Raw genomic sequence first — 19,773 nt, 5'->3', positions numbered from 1 at the left:
TCATGAAACAGCAGTTAACAAGACTATTCAACAGTAAAAGTAGCAGAAATTAGACTATTCTTATTCTAGACCACTGGCCAAATTCCTACAGTTCAAACAACTCATGCTAATGAGCACTTTTCCAACGTCCACATGTCGTTTAACACACTGGATATTTGGGCCGTAACCAAAAAAATTCAAAGGTTTTCTGGATTTTCAAGTTATTAATGATAATTAATACACCATAATGTGTTTCCATGGGTAAACCATCCACTTACGAAGACCTGATGGATACATACAAGTACCTTTTGCCATATCATTTTCTGAACTGGATTTGAGGTGATTAAGTGGCAAGTTAGTGAGCCAATGAGACCAGCCTTTAGAGTTCATTGAAACCTCCCCCCATGAGGCCCTTAGCTCAAATGCCTTGGCGAACCTAGTAAGACGTGGCACAAAGCCTTCCACAACTCTACCAATGATTCCATCCATTCCCAAAAACCACTTAGTTTTTTTCAAACAAACAAACAAAAAAAAATACAAAGGATATGTTTCTGATGAAGACGCTACAGTCTAGGGAACTTTGAAGAACGTCCGAGAGGTTGTGGACATCTACTGATGACTTATCTACTGATAAATGTCCCACCTGTTTTACAAATGATTGGAAGGACTTTGCTTACTTATATATTAAGGTCTTGAGCTATAGCAGAGTTCTCTGCATCCTTAGAAATAGAGTTTTTTTACATGGTTTATGTCTTGAATGTAGAATGGTAGCCTTTAACCTTAAAAAAAGCATTAACTGCCATAGAATCTCCATGCACAACCTCTATAGGTTGAGTTTCCTTAAAGTCCCTGACATTTGCTTATCTTATTTACAAACACAGTAACCAGGGTTTAGGAGCCTCCAGGATCACATTCCTCTCAATCTTATACTGAATTATTATGAATTATTTTAAACTAACAAATAAAGAGTTTCCACTGTTTTTCATGTAATTACTAACCAACAATTCTTGGGATGTAACAAAAGTTGTCATTTAAGAACCACTCACTGAAACATCCTTTAGGAAACAAATAGTGGTTCTTCAATATACGCTCCAAAGAAGCCTTCATTTTTAAAGGTGGACATCTTACACTGCAACGCAGAATGGGTTTACTAGTTCATGGAGCCTGATATTGACATAGCAAATAAAACATTCCATAATGGCTGATGATTCATGATTCACTTAAATATTATTCTTTCCCCTCATTGTTGTCTCAGACCAGACCACAGTGTCATATTTCAGAGATAATTGGGTAATGAGACAATTATATCAGCCATGTCTTGTTTTTGGTACTTTTTTTATCCCTAGGGAAGACTTTGATGTGATTACTTGTAAACCCTACACCCTTTATCGTAATGCTCTGTAGCTTTTGGGTGACCTTAGCATCTGTTCCAACAGGAAGCAGCACAACCCCCCATTCCCACCTGGCCTACGTTCTATCTGGAATTAACACCATGTACGACTCTCTTTTATACCCGGAGCTTCTTCCTATAGCTAGGCTCTCAACCGCAGAAAGGACCCATGAAAAAAAAAAAGGGAAGATCAGGCCTTTTTTCTCAGGGGTTTGATTGCATGAGAGAGAAAGCCCTACCACTACTCAGAGAATGAACAGCCTCCCAGCGGGAGCCGGAGTCTATCTGACCACACACACACACACACACACACACACACACACACACACACACACACACACACACACACACACACACACACACACACACACACACACACACACACAAACACACACACAAACACACAAACACACAAACACACACACAAACACACAAACACACAAACACACACACAGTGTCCCCTTCTGTGCTCTGGCCGTGCCCTCCATGGGCGGAGAGTGGGAAACAGTGTGTACAATAGCTGCTGCCACTGCTACTCTTTCTTTTTTTTACTTAGACTTTTGGGCAAACCTGTGGGGATTGCAAGAACGTCCATTGTTCTCCAGAGGCGTCCTATTGTGGGAATTCCAGTACTCCACAATGCCCCTCCCTGGGTAGATACACAGGCTTCTGAAGGGTATAATTAAGAAAAAAAAAACCTTTGAATATGCAAAGCCCTTCGTCCTAATGCATGATTTCACAGAGCAAAAACAAAGCCCGAAGAGGAGCTTGTGGAAAGAGTACAGTTACGTAAGAACAAAGCACTGAAGCTGGGAATGATGTTTATTCCAATCCGGAGTAGACAGAAAACTTTGAATTTGGTGTTTTACACCAAGTTATGAAAAGCGAATTATGGTTCTATGCATCAACAAGACCATAAAATACAGGCAATTATTTGAGAAAAACAGGCAGTTGATGAAAAGCTCTCAAGCTGACCAGAATCCGTCTTTCTAGCCTCATTTTCTTGCCAGAGGTAGAATCACCCTAAGAAGATGATCAGTAGACACAGCATGTCCGTGGGCATATGTGACTTACAGCATTGCAGGACTGATGGACAAAACCTGCTGCTGCTAACCCACATCTTGACTTGACATGTGACAGATGTTAAAAGGGAGGGGGGTGGAGAGCAAAAAGAAGTCCAACAGGGAAGAAGGAACTGATCTGACAGGTTTGCTGTGCATCACACTCATCCTCTGCTTCAGTCATCTTAAGAGGATCAACTGAGGGAAGGAAGGACTAATTAAGGGTCACTGATTTTAAACCTCGAAGATCGAGGGGGTGCTTTACAAAGCCCCATTTCTTAGTCAAGTCTGACAACATTAGCCAAACACGTTTTTTTCAAGCCATCGTCTACTGGAGCTATCTGTAGCATACAGCTAAATACAACAAGCTAAAAATTCCCCTGTATTTCCCGTATTTGTGTTTCCCTGAACAGGCAAGCGATTGACTGTAAACACATATACAGTTTTTTAGGAAGTGATAACAAAAAACCCATTGACTCAAATCACACCATATTATAGTTCTTCCCTAATTTGAAGAAGAGTCAAATAGTCTCCATGTTAACTAACTGTAAAATAGCCATGTGGTATAAATGGAGATTAGGTTGAAAGATACAGGAAACGTAAAAACAGTCAAATAGGTGGAAAGGTAGAGAACATTGCTACCAGAGATCTTTGCTTTGGCTTACGTGATCCTGGTTTACTTAAAAACCCGGATCTTGAGGGGGAAAAAAAACAAGAAAAACAAACTAAACTAAATTTTGGATGATCTTGGAGGTTATCCATAGACTTGAAAGACCCGAGGTATCTGTGCCACGCAGAAGGACACTGAATGCCTCCTCCAGTGCCTCCATACTTAAGAAAAACTCCTTTTTACAGGATATGATGGAAAATTTACATTTCATATTTTCATATGTCGATTTGCACTGGATTAATATAATCTGAGGTTATTTCAACAGCTCATCAGAAAAGCTAAAAAGGCACTGGAACCTTTACTGAAGCAGGAGAGCTGAACTAAAATCACTGAGAAACTCTGGTAATAACTGCATTACCCCACCTCCGTCCGAATGGGGGTTTAGTCCATTTCTAGTACAATACAAAGTCTGCGATCTACAGTCTCATCTCTGTTTCCAAAGACTAGACTATTAATAAATACCATCTTTGGCTAGTAAAAAAAAACAACAAAAAAACAGAACAGTAATTCCAGTGGTTTTGCACACTAACACGCATCCCTCACCACTGAGCAAGCCCCATTGTACATTACCCACCCATAAACAACTGCTCAAGGAGACGACAGACTAGAGCCTCAGCAACTGACAGATTTTACAAGCAATAAGTTACACTGAGGCTCCTTCAGAACTACTGTTGAGACCAAACAGTGCAGTCAATAGGAGATGAACATCTTTACAGGAGCAGTTTGGAAATCAGGTTCTCCCCGGCCTACCACAGCCCCCAAGGCAAAACCACAATTACAGAGAAACCTCCCACGCTTAGTCTCAGAGGCAGGGACACCTACCTTGTCCCACCCTAGTTTCAACATAACTTTGCCATTCGAATGACAGATACAAGACTGTGACGAGGGAATTCTTTTCTCATTCAGAAGTTATGTGGCCTGTGTTTTTCCCCCCCCAAACCATCAAAGCCCTTAACATAGCAACCAACCACAATCCAACATACCTATTCTAAAGCATGTGACTCAAAAGGAAAAGTGGACCGGTAAAAACACCAATACATTTATCCATGTGGAAACAAACCTACTATTTTCATTCATTTCCTGATGATTTACATCGAAAACTATAAAGACTAGTAAACCCTTTGAGGGTTGACAGAGTGAGAAAGGCCAACATTTTATAGAAAATCTTAAATATGTTAAATATGATATTTAGGAAATCAAATATCCCATGCAAGGCCTAATATATATATTCAGTTCTGTTACTGCAATGCAGGCTGAACTGTCATATTTGAATACATACCTCCACCACCTTGGCTACTTTACAAACCCTACAAGCCTAAACATGGACCCACACTTCAATTACCATACTCTCAGAATATCTACATATTCAAATAAACCATGAAATGAATAACTGATCAAAAATTGCCTGTACAAACTACAGCATGGTACCTCATGCAATGCCACTGGTGACTGGTGGGTTGAAGAATGTTGGGTTGGTGTGTCTGACTAACTTTATAACTTTATCATGGGAATTGGGCCTGGGTTGCACACAAATTCATTACAGCGGATCGCTGCAGCAATAATGAGCGGCGTTCAAAGCCACAACACAGCACTCATGTAGGAGCTCTAGATTCCTGCATGACCACAATCCCTATGCATTATATGCAGCCACGTGGACGATCCACTGTCAGAAAATGCTTCAATGTCAACGCAAAACCAAATTGAGCATGGTATTTTAATCAACAACCCACATACGTCCATACCACTCTGAGGAATGATGCAGAGATAAGTTTATAGAGGCGGGTGTTTAAAAAAAAACAAAAAAACAAAAAAAAAAACAATGAAGCACTGAGATCACAGGACGGCTACTAGCTTAAAGCTTGATATGTGTTACCATGCCAAGAGAGGCTCATAAAACATTTTCCCCTCAGAGAGATTAGTTTTAGCAAATATCTGGAGCACAAACGATTAACAGGGGCTAGGCTGAAGTGACGCTGCATGGTAAAGGGAAGATTCTGTTGGCATTGTGCAGCTGTGATGCCTCCATTCGAAACGATAAAGGTGAGCTCACATGGTTGCTAAGGCTAAAAGGGTTCATCAGCTAGGCTAGATGTTCCTTTCTAAGCCCAGCAATATATATCTTTTTGTTCATAAGTCCATGCCAACTAGGGCCTCTGGAAGAACTAAACAAAATGCATTAGAGCCTGACCATATATACTATATGGACACAAGTTTTGGGACACCTGCTTATTCATTGTTCCATCTGAAATCTGAAAAGAGTGTTAAAAGAGTTTATCCTGCTTTTGCTGGAGTCTCTACTGTTCAGGAAAGGCTTTCTACTAGATTTTGGAGTGTTGCTGTGAGGATTTCATTGCATTCAGCGACAAGAGTGTTAGTCAGGTCAGGATGTTGGATGATCAGCTCCCCAACTCATCCAAAAAGTACTGGATAGAGCACTATCATTTCAGAGAACACAGTTCCACTGCTCCACAGTTCAATGCTGGGGGGCTTTATACCCCTCTAGTCCACACCTAGAATTAGGCATGGTGCCAATAGATTCCAGTTAATCTGCTTTAGAGTCATATTCCATTGGTAATACTACAGGGACTAGACCTTGATCTTCATCTATATTAGAATAGAGTTCTCAATATACCTCTAATGTAAATAAAGCCAATTAGTTGACAGAAACTGATAAACATGCTGAACTGGCTACAGTTGGATTCATATGGTATTATCCACAGTTAAGACCAAAGCTAAGCTCCACCAGAATCCACCTGTCACTCAGAGAACCTCTTTCCATTAGAGTCTTGCTGAAAGCACACACACACATACACACACACACACACACACACACACACACACACACATGGACCACTCAACGGTAGCCACATTTAGCATTGTTGTAAACCATATGGTGAACATAGTTTTGACAGATTGCGAAAACATTCTACTGTTATCATTGTCCTTTATAGAACAAGCCACACACACACACACACACATACACACACCCACACACCCACACCTTCCTCTAGAGGACCACCTCCAGGCACATATGGCCTTAAAATTATTATTACAAATACTTAAATACTACTATAAATAACAAACTGCTACATGTGCAGTCATTTCAAGAGATCATATTACAGCAGTAATATTTTTCAAACAATCTGAGCCATGTCAGCATCTACACTGATCTTGACATGTGTTAAATCTCAGATACACCCTGAGCAAGGTCAAATAACCGTTAAAAGCTGGCTAACAGAACAGTGTTCTTATCTCATGTTGTATGCCAGATTACTGTTGGCAGGGAAAACAGTATTTCTACTGTGTTGCTATGAATCACTGCAGTTTCTCAGCTACTGTAATAAACCTGGACAAATCAAACCAGAGATGTCACAACACCACTTTTTCCCCCATGTGTGCTAGATATGTGGAACAGGATTAGATTGGATTCATTCGTTCATTCATTCATTTCCCCTCAAAAATATCCCAACCAGCATTTTTGGCTGCTATTGGCCTGATAGCAATATCAATAACCATGTCTAGACCAAATCCACTAGCATGTTGTGTTTGAGGGACATCTAATTCTCGATGTATGCTTAGTCTAATCTGTGATGTACAAATAAATGGAGGAACCTGAATGACTTTACAATGCCTATAAACGTCAGGTTCAGCAAGCTTCTCTACATAGCAGGCCATCAATCACCACTAATGACACATTAGAAATGCTCTACTTCTTCCCCAATGTCTTCCCCAAACTCCAAAATCAGTAGCTGAGTTCTGATTGTCTGTCCTGCATTTCACACATTATTCATTATAATATACAGTGCAGGATTTTAGTACTTTAATGATATGGGTCCTTTAAAAGAAGTAGGCCCATTGTAGACACACTGCACACGGTAGTATAGTGGGTTTAGCCCTTCAAAGTTCATGCCAGCAACAACAACAAAATATACCCACATAAAAGAGTGCATCGAGTAGTCTCCCAGACTAAAAACAGGACTTCTTATGAGTAATAGCCTATAGCAGGATTTTCCCCAGTGTTCTGGTGGGGCTACGACTTTTTGTATGGCCCTGAGCAGTACCGCCCTTCCTCTGTTTACCTAAATGCAGGTGTTGGTGCAGGGCATTGTGTTCTGACCTTTAAAATACAGAAGAAAATAAAGTCTTCTATTATTGTTCTTTATAATGAAAATGACAGAACTATATATTTAGCACAATGCACACCCCTCAAGAGCTACAAAAGCCATGTGCGGTTACCACAATTTAGAAGCCCTGGATGAATTCTGTACTTTAGTTAGCTATTTCATATTTTGTTCATAGTTTGTACAGCAATTACTTTAATTCCAAGACTAATAGCATGCTAATAATGTGTAGGTTTGCTAATGGATTAAAGAGATGTTAGTGCTTCTACTGAATTGGGAGCAACTGGAAGAAATGAAAACCGTTTCTAAAGGAAAGACCCAGGCGGCAGTTCTATTTAAGGGACTGGGACTACATGTCACTTTCCACTTCCACTTCTGCAGTCATCGGCTTAATAAAACAAAACAGCTGACAGTTGGCCAGCGAATTATCTCTGCTATTGTCATGCTGCACTGTAAACCCCTTGGTAAATTATTCATTTGTAAGTAAACCCCTTCGTTTCTGACAGGTGTTTTCCGTACAATCTCTTAAATGGTTATGATCCTTTCTGGCCAGAAGGCTTAAATTTGAAGGGGAAAACTGGCAGATAATGTTTGTGTCATATTATTTATTGCTGGCGAATCAAGAACTTGTAACTGCATTTTTGAATTATTTATTCTTACACATAGTTTAAAAAGGCCAGATGTGCTGTATATTGCGTGAATAATTCATGACAAATTGACAAACAAAAGTGACTCAAATGAGCATGCGATACATGTTTATTAAATGTCATGAAATTTAAGATGAATTTCTTTTCTCAGCCTATGAAACGATAACTGCAGAGATATTCAGAGGGTGTTATTACTTTTGCAATGCTAACACTGCAGTTGAGACAGGCATGCCAATAAAATCAGCTTGATATACAACTGATATACCAGTTGGTATTGCATAGTGAGTAACACTGCTGCCCTTTAAGCGGCATGCTGGGGCCAACTGGGCCCAACTGGTCAAGCCCACCACACTATATGAATAAGAGTACTTGGACAGGACTTGTAATACTACCTGGCTCTGGATAACAGCATCTGCCAAACGCCATTAATAAAAAAAAGCATGGCATAAATGTGGTGCACTGTTACTTACTATCAGGGTGCACTAATAAAATACACACACAGCACACTCTTAAAAATAAAGGTGTTACAAATAGTTCTTGGAGTGACACCATACAAGAACCACGTTTGCCTACAAAGAACCCTTTTGTAAAATGGTTCCATGTTTGTGAAGAACCTTTTAGAAATGTTGAACAGAGTCAAAGTAAAGGCAGTTTACACTCACCACTCCTTTACGGGACCTAAAGTGGTGGTTTAATTGTGCTGCTCAAAGAACCCTTTGTAGCACATTCATTTTAAAGAGTGCAGTACCCTTCTCACTTCACCACACACTGTTCACTGTCTAGTCTCTACCGTCCAGTTCTTCGCTGTACAGTCTATTGTACAGTTCGAGTTGGTATATAGTACAAAAAAAAGTTGATCTTGACTTTTTCCTTTCTCAGAATCCATCAATTCCCATTACATCGACTCCAAGTTTTATGGGATTGAACAGCCCTGGGCTAAGCAGAGAACAAAACTTGACAAGCTGAACAGACTCAGACAAGCACTGGCAGACAATCTGGGCAAGTCTCTACATGTTCTGGACATGAATTTACCATGTACACATCAGTTAGGCCTACGAAGACAAAATAAGAACAAGTTTAGGCCACAAGAAATTAAGAGGCTTTTCCCCTCGACAAAACTGTTGCCAAAATACACGCAACAGAATTTCTGTGGAATGGAATAATTACCAGTTATTCCAGGAGAGTTACAAACACAGGGACATCAGTCATTGGGTTTTAAATATGGTCTAAAAGTCGCAAGTGGCAGGAGAAGAAAAACAATAGCTTATAAGGATATCTTTAGCAGCCTTCACTTTTGATTCATTGGAGGTTTGGCATGGTAGCGATGTACATTCCACTCATACTCAGTGGTTATTTAAACACAGCTTAGCTTGTTTGTCTTTGATAGCGCAGTCAACAGAGCTGAACTTTCCCTAAAATGATTTTCACTGGTCACTGAACGCATAATGCAAGAACACATGCCAAAGATCTCCAGTGTATTACGGCAACGGTGGAGGTCTAAACTTTAAGCAACAAGTCAAATGTGGAAAAACAACAACAAGGAAACAAGCTGTCTTCTATACAACATGAGAGAATGCAGAAAATGCTGACAAGCGGTCTTATAGGAGGTCAAAGGTATCAGGTAGATTTAATAAGCACAGTGATTTAAGCATTCTACAACCACAATCATATGACCTGCTGCTGCACTGTCTCCTTTTGTATTGTGTAAACATACACAGAGATGGAGACAGAGACAGAAGGGCACAGGGAGGAGATAATGATTTTCTATTAAAATATAACCCCCATACCCAACCTTACCGACTTATTACTCTACCAACTAAACAATCTTCTTGATGGACTTCAGGACGGTCATTACTGACTGTCTATTTTGACAGTTAATGACAATCCTGAATACACCAAGATGCCTTCAAAAACATACTCCACTTGGATTAGTCACAAGTTACTCATAATTTCGGAGTTCTGCATCTCAGTTTGGTCAACAACACATATGAGTGAGCATCATAAACATTAGTAAATGTGCTGTAGCTGCAATTACCCCCCCCCCCCCCCAGCCCCCATCCTTTTCTCTTTTTTTCCTGTATGAAGTTATATGCATTATTATCATGAAAATCAATCATTGCTGAGTTATCATTAGTAAATTTGAATGTAGGCGTAGACCTTTCCTATTGTCCATCCATTTCTTCATTGTATCCCTGGTTTGATTTGTATCATGAAAAAACTGCAGTGGAAGTGGGGGACTTTTTTTTACTTTAGCAATCACATTTAAATCAACTGTGACAGACCTACTTCTTACTAAACCCTCCAATACTTCATTGACCACTCAAGCACACACTTCCCAACTGCATTAATAAAGTAATTCACAAGGTCTGTATGGAAAAGGCCTATGGATGAAAATATGATTCACACACACTGCTGTAATATGGCATAGCAAGGATATGCGGCCTCCCCGTCTCCGGCCCAGTTGTGAGTTTAACAGGCATTCCATTTGTTGTAACGGATTAGCTCTCAGCAGCAGCACAGGCCGCTGCGTCCCGTCCACCTTTCTGCCTGGCTGGGCAGCCATGGAGGATCACTGACCCATGCCCGATCTTCTACCTGAGGTTGCATTTTTCCCCATTGCGTTAAACTGGGTGTTTTTAGAGGCCAATGCTCTTAGGGCGCACAGGGGGCCCAGCGCTGCTGTCACTAAGCTCAGATGATCTGGCAGATTTGTGCTGGGATGTTCAGGTTAGAATGCAAAGCCAGCAGGCTCGCTTCAGCCTGGCACACACACAAGGTGACCCCTTATCACCTCTGCGCTGTGAGAAACTGAGCTTGGATTCAACATGCTAATGTCAACATAATCTAGGTTTCATTGGAAATGTGTTCAATGCAAAAGCTACCAACCATTATGTGAGATAGTGAATTGAGAGACTGCAGGTCAGTCATTCTGAACCACTGGACTGCAACGGTTAAACAGAGGCAACTGTACATGACAAACAGGACAATATTCATATGCCATGACATGACACCATGAACAATTTAAGCATTCAAATCGTTGTCCAAGTTGCCATGGTTTTATATAACCGTTCCCTTTACTGAAGAACCCATGAAAAACCCCCGTTTTGTAGGGTACACCGAGGTAAAGACAACAGTAAATGCAAATGGAAATACCTGTCAGGTCTCCAATTTCAACAAACAATGGAGGTCTGCATTAAATATTGATGAGCCTCAAACAGTGGCCATATGGTGATTCCATAGGTCTAAAGTCTAGCCCATGGTGTCATGAAGCAATGATAGCACCAACATTGATGCAACGGGACAGTTCTAAAATAAGAAGCTGGATATTTGCCTTTTTGATTTCATTCCTTGAGTTGCTTTAGGAAAAGCTAAACTCACTATGCTAGGATGACCAGTTAGCTGGTAATTCCAACCATTCCAAACTTTCCCACACAGAGTTGGACTTCCTTAAATGTGCTTTACACTGTTAAACATTGACTTCTTAGACTTGTAGTTGAACATCATGCGTCATGTCTTCGGAACTCACCTTCCTTTTTCGCATTAGATCACAAGGAACTTTCGGGGAATGAGATGTCATTCTTTTCCACATGCATGATCTATTCTCATCAACGAAAGTACCCATGGTTTGAGACACCAGGTCAGGGTTTTAGGGGGAAGTATAGACTAAGAAGATTATTTCGGTGAGGCCGATTTAAACCAATCCCGCTTTCCCAGTGGGGTATGGAGGATGACTAGGAAAGACTGTGTTCTTCTGTTTGAAAGAGAGATCTTCTCATGATTACTAGAATAATAACTACAAGATGCAACATCATGACATTTGAGTCATAATATGATCCCACTGCAAAATGTAAAAAAAATTTTTGCTGTTTATTGATATGACATATTTTGGTACAATATATTCCTTCTGATTAAATTCTCCAGGAACAAAACTCTTAATGCAAAAATATATTTGTTACTAAAGCCAAGACACAATCAAAATCCAACTGGCATTTTAATATTTAGCAGGTTTTAATCCAAGTGAACATGTATTATTAGGTAAATAACAAAATGTAAGGACATTGGTCCTAAACTAAGAAACACCAAGGTTTTTGCCCAAATTTTACGATTCACAAGATGAGCTCCAGTCCACTGATGGTGCTGTTTTGCCAAATGTCTGCCATGTACTTGAAGAGAACTTGTACTTGAGAAAACAGTGTAGCTAAAGATACATTCATGCTGCAAATCTCCGGTATAAAGCTTATTAAAACGTTAAATCATTAATGGACAGAAACACACTGTCACATTCTACTATGGCTAAGTAAAGGGTTGGGTTACATTTAGATTAGGCTATGGTTATGAATAGGTTTAGGTGTAGCAGGTTAAGTTTAGGTTTAGACTGAGGTGTAGGTTTAACTAATAAAATTAGACAGGTTAGGGTAAGGGTTATTTTACGTCAAGTTTAGGTTATGTTAGAATTAGGTTTAGGTGTAGTAGGTCAAGGTGTAGGTTTCGTTACGTTTAGGTTAGGTTATGATTATAATTAGGTTTATGTGTAGGTGCAGATTTGGTAATACAGTGCACTGGTTGCTTTGTAACCTTCTCTGTTTAAATTGTTTGGGTGTCTGGGTTGCCTCAGTAATTTGTCCAGGCTGATACACACCAACTCATTCATGGACAGATGAGACCTATGTCACCTGAAACCAACAGGTGACAAACCTTGTTGGCTCATGAAAGTCACACTGAAACTGTATTTTGCTGTCCAGATGTGGCTCACTGGATCAGCAGCCTTCTAATTAAGACTCCAGCTCTTAAAAATAAACCAAATACATTTCCCACGCTCCGAAACTGCTTCTAGGATATGGGTTCAAACATTTGGCTTTGGGGAAACCCATGATAAATGTTTTATAGTCTACTTACCCGATTTAGACGACCTACCACTGCAAACAGAAGTTTATTGCAGTCTATTACAGCTAGATTGAAGAGTTGTATGCAGACATTTGCCTTTTTAAGGGTGGCAGAAGCCAGTTTCTGTTGTGAATCATATTCCAGGTTAAACCACTTCTGGTAGAACACACTCAGCAGCTCTTTAACAGAAGCTGATCAGAACGGGATGTCTGAAATGCCTTTGCAGACATAGAAAAGAATGAGCGGCACTCGGCTGTCTCACAGCAAGGGTAGGAGTCAAGCAAGTAGGGGGAAAAATGAAGCCGAATTCGTAAGCGTAAAACTATTTTCAGTGGAACATTCCCTGAATAGCATCTGAGCTCTGCAGCAAGAAATATGACAGTATATAAGCAGCTATGTTAGGAGACGGAATCAACGGACACTGACCCCCAGCTGCAATGATGTATGTATGGAGGGGATCTACATGTGTGTGTGTGTGTGGGGGGGGGGGGTGGTGGCTGCAGATATACTCCTAAATGTGCTGCAAGGTTGTCTACATTCATTAAGAAACTCTAATATTAACAATCACCCTAACACGCATCACTCATCATGATGATCTGAGCTGACACTTTTTTAGGCGATGACTCGGAGTCACTCCTGCAAAATATGGAATATTGTTCCCAGGAGAAATCCTGTCTTGATGACAACTTACTGTCCTGAGAAAACACAAATAATCATGCATGAATAATCCTCAGAGGGAAAGCATGTCTGCTCCTGAAAAACAGAACATCCTCCGGCCTCTGAGCACTTTTTCATCAGTGTAAACATGCACGCTAGCCATAGATGTCAACTTCAGTAGACTTCCAGCAGTGGGGCAATGCAGGCATCAACAGATCCTTCAAGGGGGTGCTGTTTGTTTTCAGGGAGAGGTCATTACTGTACCGAAAAGCTTTGCTTTGGTCATTCTGCTGGTTCAGATCATATATTTAATGTAGACAGATAAATAAAGAACTACCTAGATTTTCTGTTAAGCAGCTGGTCAGGAGCTATTCTGATAACTGAACGTGCGGAACGTTAATAAGGTAAAAATGCACCTAGAAAACTCACACTGGTTTCATGTCAGCCAGAACAGATTACAATAATGACAAAAAAAAAAAACTTTTAAAAATGTTGTCTAAAACGAGTGTCTGTTCCTCTTTATCATCGTTTTTATCAGTATTATCAGCATTATCTCCACACAGGGTAGCAGTAGGCCAGCTCTTGGGCGCCAGTAGACTGGTTTCTACGAAACTCCAAGGTAAACAATGCGAATCACCAAACTCACTCTCTCCCTCCCTCTCTCTCTCACACACACACACACACACACACACACACACACATCAGTACCCGACAGTAGCTCTAAAAAGACTACAACCAATACCGTAAGAACAGAAACACCGAATGCAGTCCAGCTGTGCAGTAGCCGGTAAACTCACCTCTCATCCACTCCACGACTTGTGTAGGAGTCCACTTGGTGATCGGCTCCATGGTTGGGATTTTACACACAGCAATAAAGGAAATTCTCACGAATTCTCTGAAGATTAACTAAACACTGACTGTCGCCGCAGCCTAGATATTCTCTGTAATCATGCTTCCGTCGTTTTACCAGGCGAACAGAAATCCTCTTCAGTCGGGTTTGACCGAGTCTGGCACGCTGTCTCTCTCTCAGACACACATGAGCACTAAAAACAGCTCTGTTGCTCTCTGTGCCACAGGAGCCGCGAGGTGGGAGAACGGCTCAAATTACGCTCAGGCTCGACCAATCAGGAGCAAGAGCGCCCCGCCCGCGCGACGGGAGGGAGGAGCCATCGTGAACACGCTGGAAACTAGAGAGCAACAATAATAAAACAGCGCAGGTCTCACAGTGTGGACGAGGGAGAGAGACGGACAGGGTCAGTCATCTTATTCTACCTCTTACATCAGTTCACATATTTTTAAAAAGTGCATGATAGTTATTTATATAAAAAAACAACACAGAATTACTAGAAACCTTTCCAGTTTGCTAACTTTCTCTGACCTGCACATACAAGTGCTGCTGTTCTGTGACACAGATAACTCTTTAAATGACTATGGGATGGCCATTAAATCATTTATTTTAACATTTAATATTAATAATAATATCTGCCATTTTTAAACAAGTACTACTTTTTATGATCAAAGCTGACCAAAACAGCCCCCAGTCTAACAAGACCAGTGATTTTATATATATATATATATATATATATATATATATATATATATGTGTGTGTGTGTGTGTGTGTGTGTGTGAGTGTGTATACTATATATATATATATATATATATATATATATATATATATATATATATATATATATTACATGGTACTGCAGGTCAGATAAATGTGGCCAGTATGTGTGGTGTTTTGACTCGCTGGTCCCGTGTGAAGGTCTCACACACAAATTGTTACTGATGGAAATCTTACTGAATATGGATGCTGCAGTTGTAGTAGTATTCTTGTCAGGGCAGGCCCAGAAGCTGCACACAGACAACAACCGTAGGTCTGTTTTACACAATGTGAGCCATAAGAAACAGGTGTACTGGAGTGAGATCCACTCCTCTTTCCACTTAAAAACAAACCACGCCTTATCAGGTATACACTGCTGCCTACCAGCTGTAGAGGAAATTAGAGTGTGCCTGTAATTACACCTTCACTCATATCACAAGCAATAAAACACTGACAACTGAAACTCTAGTTTCACCTCTTCCACCTCTGGCAATTATGGTGGTTACTGAACGGCAGTCATTGATGACAATATGAATATTATAATACAGTATTATATCTACACACCCATTCTCACCTATTCAGTGAAAGTGAATAGACTGCAAAATGCTTTTAAATAATTACAAAAAGCAAACAAATGCCCCAGTGAACTATCTACAAATCAATTTCTATATATCTATATATAAATGTATTTAATGATCTATAGAATATAGGAAATAGAAGCTCTATGCCAAAAAAATAAATAGTTTTCAAATATATGCCATTACAAATCACAACAATATGCTCCAGCAAAACCTGTTGACAGTTCTTGCAAGGGAAATTAAATAGTAAAGATCACAAATGGTCCTTTCATCTTTAGGAACCAGGAGATACAGATGATTCATGTTTGCAACATTGAAATATGGGTAATCACAAACATAATGGCAGGTAAACTGTATTAAATTCAGGTTACACCCATAGCTCACAACAGCTCTGAGGAAGATAAGGGAGTGACTGGGGATGAACTGGCTCAGGCAGCAACTTGCAGACTCAAATTATTATAATAACACAGAAGAAAATCAGTCCTCCGGGGAGTCTGGTGAAGCTTAATCACATAAAAGGAGGACCAGAATGAGGATTTAAGGTCCAAAGGCCTAGTAACTAGCATAATTAACTTACTTTAATAGATTTAAGCAGTGTTGCTGTTTTGGTGACTGTTGGATGATCTGTCACAAGTCATTTGAACTGACAATCTAGACAAGCAAACCTTCATATAGATAATTTCCACAGTAAACAGCAGGCATATATATGTACAATGCAAAGTGATCAAATGTTTACGCCGTATGCCTCCAGAAAATAGATAGTGGGCTGTATGTTCTTCAGATTATCTGTGTGATTATCCCTAAATGCTTTGGCTTGATTGACGCCATGCAGCAGAAACTTACAGTAACTTGAGAGAGTCTTTACATCCAGGACAGGTGCACAAGAAATCAGGTTTCAGTTCTGGCACGCTTTGTGGAAACTAGAACCAGTGTGAAATCAGTAAAGCCTCACTGTAGTGTAAGCGCCATATTACATCCTTAATACTTAATTTAATTAAGATAAAATAACTGTGGGGGTGGGGGGTTGCTGCATGATATGGCCAAAATACATGTTAGTTTTGCTTAATATTATTTTAAAACACACTGTTAGTTCATATGGAATTATTACAGGTTGGCCTGCATATTTCTGACCAAATGTATTTGTGTCTTTTGGGTTGCAGGGCATTCATCAAGATTCATCAACATCCAAACTCAAACATTTAACCACTGAATTTACCTAAATATAGTGTCAAGTAGTTTAATGTCTCCAAGAACAATGCAGCTCCTACTTTGGTGCACTACTTGAAGTTTGGTACCTTTGATGAATTTGTACATTTAAACGTTGAGTTGAATTCACATATTGCAGTTTGGTTTAGTCGTTGTCATTGGCAACGGGAGAAAGATTGGAAACTTTGACACTGAGACAGCTGATTTTTAGTCAGTTCTCTCTCATTGGTGTTTTTTTTTTTTACATTAGTATCATTTTAATGAAATACAGTGAGCTTAGGACCTAGCGCAACCCTCTTAAGTAAAACACACATCTGTCTTTGTGGCACCCTCTATTTGCATATTGCCCCTCCTCCTTGTTGTTATTCCTGTCAGATTACCTTACGTTGGGTGTACACCTATACTTACGTTACATCCAGGCATCACTTTTGCAGTTGAAAGCTGCAATAGTGAGTTACTATTTCTCCTGCTGTTGAGTGTGGCTTTATGCTGGCTGGGTCACTACAGTGACCACTCTTGCACTAGTGCAGAATGAATCTATAAGCATCTGATGATACAGTCAACCTTAACTAATTAAAACTAATGGCACATTTACATATTAAAAAAATCAAGAAATACAATACATCAAAACCAACAACAGTCATTATAGTCCAGAGGAAAATATGTTACATACATTTACAGTCCAGAGAAATGTTCTGCATCTGGATCACCTAAGGCAGTCATAAAAGTCACACACTCATTAAAGTAAAGATACTTAATAACCTTTCAATGGATGATTATAGGACAACCCTCCTCCTGGAGAGCTACGTTCCTGCAGGTTTTAACTCCAACCTGAATCTAACACACCCCATTCAATCAGTCAACAAATTCTGAATTAGTTGGATCAGCTGGGTGGATTAAGGTTGGATCTGCAGTCTGTGGGAAGGTAGGAGGAGAGTCGGAGACCACTGTTCTAGGAACACACTCTGAATAGGTACAGAATCTTTGCAGAATGTTTTTTTTGGGGGAGCCAAAAGTAGTTATTCTATGGCATCAGGTAAAGAACCTGTGGTGCCACCCATTTTTAACCCATTCTAGTTTTCACCCTTTTTTTTACCCATGCTAGTACATGGTGAAACAAACTCTAAACTGTAAAGAAACATTGGCATTATGGGATTTCAGAGCTGCAAATACTAATAGCATAATAATAGTGAACACATCTTACTTTTTACAACACTATTTATAATGTAACGTGATGTGGTGTTGTGTGGTAGCTGAGTTGTGTTATACTGGATAAAATCAATGCTCAGATCAAGTTCAAAGGTGGCTCCATATGTCCCTAATCTATAGCATCCACCAACTTGCTTTCAAGCCAGTTTTGGTGTTAAAGCCTGTTAGCTGTGAAGCCTGATAGGCACATACTCACATTCAGTCAAGCAAGAAAAACAGATTCCACACACACTCAGTCTCGGTGCCTATATGCCGAACATCCCACCGTCAAGTAGAGATCTGGGTCATACCATTATTACTGTAATAAATAAGAATATTTACAAAACATGTTACAACAGTCCTTAATACCTGTCCATAGCGTCCTCCCCGACTCCTAGACAGGAACACCCCCTGGATAGAGTGCCCAGGACACACCGAGTAACTCACTTCATTTGTTTGATTAAACCCCAGGTTGTTTTAGCATTTCTGTGCTTAAATTGCTTAATTAAAGACTTAATGGATGTGATGCGATGCACTGTCCTAGAATGGCATCTGTCTTCATAACTTAATGTAATGGGTTTTCCCTCCCTCCATCAAGAATAACTGTTGTTTTCAAATTTAGCTTTTGATCTACACTACATAGACAAAAGTACTGGGACACCTGCTCATTCATTGTTTCTTCTGAAATCAAGAACTGTCCTGCTTTTGTTGGTAACTGTCCAAATAAGGCTTTCTACTAGATTCTGTAGCATTGCTGTGAGGATTTGATTGCATTCAGCAACCCCAGTGTCAGTGAGGTCAGAATGTTGGATAATCGCTACCCCACCTCATCCCCAACTCATCCCAAAAGTGTTGGATAGAGGACCATCCATCATTCCTGAGAACACAGTTCCACTGCTCCACAGCTCAATGCTGGGGGGCTTTATACCACTCTAGGCCACACCTGGCATTAGGCATGGTGCCAATAGACAGGATTCTTCTTTACAAACATTACTGGGTGCACACACAGCCAGGAGGCTAACGTTCTTTGAAAATATTGCTGGGCACTAGACTGTGTTACTCAACTGCTGTAATCAACTTAGTTTTCACACTGTTTATGAAGTCTTGTTGACTCACAAGTTCAGAGTTTGGATCTGTTTGTTTTTCATCTTCTATAAAGGGAATTTTAAACCCCTTGGAATATTAAACTTTTTGTCATCAGCAACTCAATGTCATTTTTGCTCTCTGGCGTGGAGGCTGATGCTTTTGGTTGCTTTCTGCCTCCTGGTTGACATTGCATAAAAAACCCTATAGGTTATTGTTTATATGCTCCAGAAAGTCCTATTCCATTTGCAATACATCTCTACAGGGACTAGACAAGCTCTGCATGCGCATTGGGTAATGGCAATGGGTGCAATTCAAAGTACTGGAAAGGGTGTCCACAAACATTTGGACATGTAGTGTATCTCACAGATCAAATTCCGCTTAATATGGGTCTCATTGAATTACACCTTTGAACAAGGACCATGGATTACAGTCGACTCATGGCCCAGAGTCTTGGAAACCTTTACTCCGCTGTACTTCATTAGGGTGGGCTTCACAAAGGTGACACAGTGGAATGCATGACAGGTCAACTCAGTGAACCATGGGAATGTCGGCTGCAGAAAAGCTCCCAAAAGCAGTGACAGGGTGGGTCTCTGTGTGTTGTGGGAATGTGCAGGGCCGGTGAAGCACAAGGCTATCTGAGTGCTGGACCATGGTCAGTAGAATAGCAATGCTGTCAAAGCTTCCTGTTTGCATATGCTTCCT

At 40.2% G+C, this 19,773-nt stretch overlaps 1 protein-coding gene across 1 annotated transcript in view; it reads right to left on the bottom strand.

The window, feature by feature from the left end:
* Positions 1–14,437, bottom strand: part of LOC140564230 (connector enhancer of kinase suppressor of ras 3-like) — a 60,969-nt gene extending 46,532 nt beyond the window's left edge. Inside the window, exon 1 of the mRNA XM_072689489.1 lies at positions 14,207–14,437. Coding sequence (XP_072545590.1) covers positions 14,207–14,258 — 52 coding nt within the window. The 5' untranslated portion in view covers positions 14,259–14,437. The remainder of the gene's footprint in view (positions 1–14,206) is intronic.
* Positions 14,438–19,773: the final 5,336 nt, after the last annotated feature.

The sequence above is a fragment of the Salminus brasiliensis genome, chromosome 10, assembly GCF_030463535.1.
Source record: "Salminus brasiliensis chromosome 10, fSalBra1.hap2, whole genome shotgun sequence".
Taxonomy (NCBI): Eukaryota; Metazoa; Chordata; class Actinopteri; order Characiformes; family Bryconidae; genus Salminus; species Salminus brasiliensis.
This window is presented reverse-complemented; position numbering and strand designations above follow the sequence as displayed.